Raw genomic sequence first — 7,798 nt, forward strand, 5'->3', positions numbered from 1 at the left:
CCAACAGACTCTTTTCTCCTTATTTACTATTTAGCAGTCTATGAGGGAGTTCATCAAGAAGATTCCACGTCATTAAATCAAATTCTCATTGCTTACTGACTCTAGAATATTGGCTATATGCAAAATTGAGAGAGCATTCCTGATCAACTTCGAAAAATGCTTAATCACTTGATCACTATACAGGGGACACATCATGGATAATCTAGGTACCCACAACAACTCAAGAGAGAAAGAGAGAGAGATGTTAGTTTGCACTGGGACAATAAAACGGGAACTTGATATGGTCCTAAGAACACAAAAATTAAACACAGGGCTAAAGTGACATACACAGTAAGTCTTCAAACCATTTGCTGCTAAGAGAAGGGATTTGGTGAAAGTCTGTACAAGGTACACATGAAAACACAATATTGAAAATCTGCTCAGATTACCAGCTACAAAGGCTGAGGATTAAACCAAAGTAGAGCATAAGATTTATTCATAAAGCCATCTAAAGAGTAAAACAGTTTTTAGGTTCTGAAAAATATGAAACACAATCTGCCACTCTGCTACTAAGTACCTGTTTGACAGATAACTAATTTCAACCTATCTTGAGCCTACCTTAGCTATTAACAAAAGAGTTAGATTCCAATTACTAAGGTTCCATCTAAATTCAAAATTTGGACTCTAAAACATATGACCCATTATCTATAACTATTATCCCTAAGGAATATTAAAAAACCATACCAATAACAAGCACCTGTATTTGCAATTAGTCTAGAATGCTACTGAGGAAAAGAAAACAGCTACTTATGGCCTAATAATAAGGAACAACAGAAGAAATGCATCCATATAAAATAAAACTAACCCCCAAAGGAAGCAACAACTGTACAAGGTACCCAGTCCACCCCACCCCCATCCCTCAGATAAGCTTGTTTAAAAAAACAACAACAACACAATTTAGTTCCTACACATATTTTCATGTTACTTAATAAGCTATCTCATTTATTTTGTATAAAAACAAACCCTCTATTCAAAATCTCTTACCTGATAAAACAAGAGATGTATTTTCTTAACAAGAAGTAGAGGCCAAGTCAATCCTGTGGGCAACCAATTAAAACCAACTTTTAGACTGCAATAGAGAATAAACGGAGGCAAAAATCAATGCAGGAAACACAAAACAACACGCACAGGCCACACTGAACTGTACATTACGAAGGCGAGTCTGAAACCACCAGAATACTTCATTAGAATGCATATCAAAAAAAAAAGGGCATGTACCAAAATCCCACACATGCTTATTACTTGATACTGCTTTCAAATTTGTTTCTCTCAAAACATTATATATTTACATACATCAAAAATGTGTCATAAATTAGCCCAAGAACAAATCAACTGAAAACTAAAACAGCCATAAAGCTCAGCTTCGCAGTTGGTAACTGCTTTTATCACTTGATGATTACACCAGTCCAGAAAATTCCATACCACAAGTCCAACTACAACCTATTTCTTCTGGTTCCCACCAAATTTTTTATGAAAAAGCACAAGTTCACACAATAACAGTTCCTGGACAAATCAAGTCATCAATTCAAGGGTATTCATGGAAATTACTGCAATTACTCTTTCAATATATATTCCTTTGCACCAAAATAGCATCAAACATCAAAAACCATAAATGAAGCAAAAGTTCTGGCCATAAGCACTAATTCCTAGTTAAAACCACTGGGATTCAAATATTAAGGAAAAGTGCTTCTTCTTCTAACACAGTTTCAAGAAACTTGTAAAAAAAAAAAAACATCCCTAAAAATGTCTGGCATATTAAGAGTACTTCTCAAAGTAAAATCAGGTCACTCATGTTTCACTGGAATTTCTCCCAAACCGGTTAAGTTATGAACAATTCACAAGCAATATATATGACCAAACGATTAGACAACTTTATTCAAAAGGTCGTTTTTTAATTCAGAGAAACGGTAGAAAAAATGTCACTGTCAGGTATTAAGATTACAAGTAGACAACTACTTAGAATGATGCTCATTTTTAACTACTACTTTCAAAATCAAGGTACCACCAGTGAGCTTACTATTCATCACCAAAAAGTAAAACATACTCAAAAATTTTAGTTACTCCACACTTCTCTAAAGGACAAGCTAAAGATCTTCTAGACAACTCCTCAAATTACTAAAGAACAGTGAAGTTGTTTTTCCACAAAAAGCAATGCAAATATGTCATAAACAACACTTTCCAAAGCCCAGAACATTGTATTAATCTTTTACATGTTGTACAAATTGATCCTAATTAAGTCTAAAGAGTTTTAAAACTCTTCATTTAAAAGCCACATCTAGTAGTTTATCTTACGGATCACAAGGGGAAACAGAAAAAAGTTTGCTTTTATGTAAAGGCTCAATGAGGAAGAGCATAAATTTTTCCAATATTTATTTCTAAATGTACAGATATGACTCTAGGAGCCACAGAACCAGGGTAATTTTCTAGTTAAGCACTTGTGATAAATAGATAATCCCCTACTGGAGATTCCAATTTAAACGGTCTGGTGTGGGGCCAGGACACGTGCCCTGAAGGTAAGGGAAACAGGTTCCTCAGCTGCTTCCCTTTCAGACCCAAGAAGGCACCATATGTCTATCTGGAAAGGAACAAGTTCAGAGTCAGCCAGTTAAGCCCAAAGGAAACACACTAGGTCTACTCTCAAAAATTTCTACAGGGTTGCCAGAAATTATTATAACAAGAAGGAAACGTTTCATTGCACATGGAAAAGTTGAAAGGCCTACTCGAATTTGGCAAATGCCTAGTTCAAGTTTTACGTAATAAATTTAAAGTACAAACTCAATCTATACACAAATTTATGAATCTTCAACAGAGGGGAAGCCCCATCTCACTCCATTCCAAAAAAAGTATGCAGTAAGTTCAGGCTAGAGCCAGAACTTCACAACTCTTGGTGTTATACCCCTTCCTTCAAATGGGCAAAGTAAATAGAAACTGAAAACTGAAGTACTTTTATTTATTTTCAACACTTCACTTTGTAAAGAGCGTAATAATTTAACAGAGGCATCACTGTTTTCCAGGAATCTACTCACTCCTGTGTTCTACACGTCGCTAACAACTGAATGCAGGATACTAAAATGAAAAATCCGTGCCAAGTATCTTAAGCTTTGGTAAATTTTAGAAGGATAAGACTGAAACAATTCTATAAAATGAAACATCTAAAATACATGTTTTACCTATACATAGAGTCTAAGGGTACAGAAGGAGAAAGTGGGCCTGATTTGCCATTAAATCAACACTGATATATTTCAGATCTAAAACAAGAAGCTTGCCTTAGCATATTTTTCCACTTCATGTTAGGAATTAGTCCTAACATAGTGGCTCTGGTTGAGCTTTATAAATACCAAGGACATGCACAAATTACAAATATCTGCTACAATAAGTTAGCATATTATTATGACAAGGTAGATTTTCTTATATACTAGCCATTCCAATCACTTAGAATTTCAGAATAAAATATCTGACAACAATCTTCTTTATCAGGAAGCCAAGACACAAACCAAAACTTGACCATTTCTACTCTTCATCTGGTAATAAACGTCCAAAAGTGAATTTTAACTTTGTTCAGTAATCAGTCTTTAATCAGCAAAAACCAGGGTACGCACAGGTAAGTTCTTCAGATTCAAAAGAAACAAAAACAAGCACTCTTCAAATGTTCACCTCAGAGATGAGCAACAGAGAACCAATCATAATGGGCACAATGCTATAAGCAGCATGATTACATTATAGTAGGCATTACGGAAAAAACACAGCTTCATCCACTAGATTTTGTCCCCAGCCCCAAACGGATCACATTTTAGATTCTGGGATCATTCTTAACGAGACAATTATTCTGACACTGAGGGCGATGTATCCCTTTGATAGCACATTACTCAATTTTCCCATTAACCTCTAGTCAGTAGTCAAAGGCAGCAAATCAAAAGACATTTTTAAATAAGATTTTTATTCCACTTGTCAAAAAGACTATAATATTAAGTTATTTTTCAATCCCCCCAAATGCCAACAAAAATGTTTATCTTACTTGAGTTAAACTTCAAAACAACAATATTACTTCTAACCAAGCCAAACACATTCACCCTCACTATTGGTCTTAAGACTTAAAAGCTGGCTTTAAACTTAATGAACTAAACTCTATGCAAACCAAAAGGTATATGGGTGGTGGCAGTAAAAATATAAAACCATAAATTAGGTGAAGTTATTTTTCTGCTTAATTGACCTAAAACATTTAACAATACTCATTTATTCCACAAACATTTATTAAGCGCTTATGGGCTAGGCAGGAGAGAGAGAAACGGACGACAGTCCCTGTATTTTAGGGAGGGATATCCAAAAGCGTCTAAAAGAGGAATATCTTTTGTGCAACCAATTACTGACACTTAGTTCTTCCAAAAACAACAACAGAAGAAAATATTCATCTAAACTGAATGATAGAGTGGCTCTCTACAAAACGGAATAAAACCGGTACGAACATTGTCATTGGATTCCAGCACCTGGAACACACAGGCCCACAAACTCAAGTTTCACATCTAAAAATTGCACCAACAACCCCCAAACTCTTAATACGCAACCGTCAAAACATCTGGCATGTCAAACAAAGTGAAAGAAGCCTGAAGTATACTAGTATTAGCAAATAACGTGTTCCAAGTAACTACCACAATGTTTCTAAAGCTTCGCATTTTTCATCTAAGAGATATGAACATAAGAAAAGTTGAAATTATGCATTACAATCCATTAGCAAAATATTTAATCGAGCATATAAAGGTGATATATAAATGAACTCGTTTCGTTAAAAAAAAATTTTGAGTAATACTAAGCACGACCTCAACTTATATATAAACACATCACACATTTCATTTTCTTCAAAAATTAATTACAATAAATTATTTTAACCACCTGTAACACTTCTTCCCAACTTTTAATATTCTTGGAAAATGCCTGAACGCAATTACTTCCCCTAAATCCAGAAATCCTCCATTCTATTAAAATTACCAAATTTCAAAAACAAGTACAACCAGTCTTTCATATCTCTATAATTAAAAAACAAAACAAGATTGGCCTATATTATCAGACTTGTAGGATTTTTTCAACTACAAATACTCTGAAATGCATTAACAATATAAACTAGATAGCAAGGTCCAAGGCAATTCATGTTCCTAATACTGCATTTTACAAAAATTACACCATTTTAAACCATTCAAGCAAAAAGCTCTAAGAGAAATATTCCAGTCACAAGTCTCGACTTCAACAACCTTCAGTTGCAATCAATTTTTCTCCAGGTTATACTGACTCGCACCACCCTAATCTTGAATAACACAGAATGGTTCCTGCCAACTACCCCAATTTACTTTAGGTCATCTCTGGGAATCCAGAAGCCAAGGGGGGGTTTTAGGGTCCGGAAATCTCCCCTACCGAGGCTGCAACTCACAGTATACAACTCCAGCGTCAGTTTAGTGCTGAGTAACCCAGAGTAACCTTCACCAGAGCCCCTCAGTTTTTTCACTATAAAGCACACAATGGAGGCACACATGTCCTATATTTACAATCTGGCAGCTAAGCCTCCTGCACTAGTGTCCATCTCGGTCACTAACCTTTAGATCCTCAAAGCCCCTCCCACGCATTTCACGTGGCTGCAAACTAGCACCTCCAGCCTTCACTAGAGAAACTCAATTGACTCTCCATCAGGAGCACCCACCCTTAACATCCTATTGGACCTCCTCCTTCTTCAGTGCTGGAGGCTCTCTCCCAAGGGATCCGTCAAGGTGGTGCTCGTAGCACTCCCTGCCCTACTTGGGGACCAAGGGCCTGGCATCCTACAACTCTCAGAGGCTCAGAGGGGTACTCACCCCCACTTTCTGGCTACAGAGGCCAGCTTCGCAAATCGCCGACACCCTTGAGGGTAAGCCCCGCCCCAACGCTGGGCCTTGGAAGCTTTTCACTGCAACCCCCTCCACCTTCAGGCCACGAAGGCGGCCAAATCTGAGACTTCCTTCCTAGACTCACAGGAGCGTACCGACTACAGCTTCCTCCCCACAGGTGTGTGCTGACTGCAGTCCCCACTTTCTGGCAGGCCACAAGGGCCTCCTTTCCACTTCGGGTGGAGGGAGCGTCCTAACTACGATTATCTCCTCACTTCGGGCCACGGAGATGTAGTTATAATCTCTGCCCCACTTGAGGGCACAGAAATGTTGCTCATTCGGGATGTAGGTGTGTTTTCACTGCAGTCCCCGTTAGTTCGCAGGCCGCTGGGCCACCCAGCTCTGGCCTCCTCCCTCTCAAGACCACCGGGGCGTCCTCGCTACGCCCTCGTCCCCACTTTGGTATGCAGGCTCATCCTCTCTTGCGTCCGTCTTGCACTTCTCAGGCCTCAGAGGCACAAGTGGCGCCCCAGGCCCCCCGCAGCCATGCCCCGACCCTTTTGTGTGGGGCGCTCGCTGCAGCGGGCACGGAGGCCTCCGAAGGCCCCGCCCCAGGCCACCAAGGGGCGGCTCGAGCCCCGCACAGCCCCGCCCGTTCCGGGGCTGCGGGAGTCTTACCCGGGAGAGTTGCGCGGCACCCGAACCCAGACCCGAGTTACCCCCCGCGCGAGTGCCTCCGCCCCGCGGCCGACAGCCCCAGCCCGAATGGCTTCCCGGAGCCCACAGCAGTCACCACCTCCTTCGCCGCTTCACAAAATGGCCGCCGGCCCGCTCAGCGGTTCCCCGTTCCAGAAGGGGCGGGACGGAGTGGTTGGCGTCACGGGGCGGGGCGGCGCAAGCGCGCTGACGTTCTCGGGCAATCTCCCGGAAGTAGCCGGTGTTTGGGGCAAGAGGAGCTAAGAGTACCGGCCTGCGACGTTTTCTCAGTAGCCCCGGCTTTGGGGGAGGGAGGCTGCGCGGTGGGATGGGCACCAGTATCTGGCTCGGCCCCTCCCAGCGGGACTTTGTGCCAATTGCTTCACTTTTTCGAGCCTCTGCGAAAGGAGGGAGGTAGTGCCTATCTCGCAGAATTGTTTTGAGGATTAAATGGACCACAGAGTGACGCCTAGTTCTATTGATGATGCCCTGACAGAAGAATCAAAACCTACCTGATGTTTTTACCCATTAAAAAATTTCGGTCCAGGGAGCCTTACCTACCAGACCTCATTAACTCCCCAGACAGCTGCACTTTAGTATTATTTTGATACGGAAATATTATGTACTCTTTGTAGGTATAATATAGTGTATTAAAAACAAAACCTACTAAATGCAACGTGGTATCCAGGATTGGATCCTGGAACAGAATAAGGGAACTAATAAGATATTAGTGGGAAAACTGGTGAAATCTGAACAAAATCTGAAGTTTATACTAACATACAGATGTTAATCTCAGTTTTGACATATGTACTATAGTTTTATGTTATAGTTAGAGGAAACTGGGTGATGAATATATAACTCTGTACTATCTTTGCAACCTTTCTCTAAATCTAAAATTATTCAAAATAAAAAATTTTATTTTAAAAAAACTTATATAATCTCATCTCCTCCTTCCCCGTCCATCTGCATTCATCATACTTTAACTTAGTGGTCTTCAAATTTTTTTGACCATCACCCACATAAGATATGTTTATAACCTGGTATACACATTCAAATATATAATCAAAATAAAATACTTAAAATACATGATGTACTCAAATTTATTTTTTCTCTTGTTTTTTTTTAGTGCTGGCAACTGTCCACCTATGGTTTCAGATCCACAAATTGAAAAATACTACTCTAGCTCTGTTGGCCTTCTATTGGTTTCTCAAACA

At 39.8% G+C, this 7,798-nt stretch overlaps 1 protein-coding gene across 8 annotated transcripts in view; it reads right to left on the reverse strand.

Annotated features, from left to right (window-relative positions):
• CPNE1 (copine 1) overlaps positions 1–6,775 on the reverse strand; it is a 39,129-nt gene extending 32,354 nt beyond the window's left edge. Inside the window, exons 1-2 of one of the 8 annotated variants that reach the window (XM_070485816.1) lie at positions 6,685–6,744; positions 1,024–1,076 (exon numbers count right to left, since the gene is read on the reverse strand). Coding sequence is in view for 1 of the 8 variants with exons in the window: in XM_070485813.1 (XP_070341914.1) it covers positions 5,726–5,734 (9 nt within the window). In the remaining 7 variants the exon portion in view is untranslated. Of the gene's footprint in view, positions 1–1,023; positions 1,109–5,725 lie in introns of all 8 variants that reach the window. The other 7 variants (XM_070485815.1, XM_014850775.3, XM_014850773.3 and 4 more) reach the window with 7 other exon arrangements.
• Between the last annotated feature and the right edge of the window lie 1,023 nt (positions 6,776–7,798).

This window comes from Equus asinus, chromosome 15, assembly GCF_041296235.1.
Source record: "Equus asinus isolate D_3611 breed Donkey chromosome 15, EquAss-T2T_v2, whole genome shotgun sequence".
Classification (NCBI taxonomy): domain Eukaryota; kingdom Metazoa; phylum Chordata; class Mammalia; order Perissodactyla; family Equidae; genus Equus; species Equus asinus.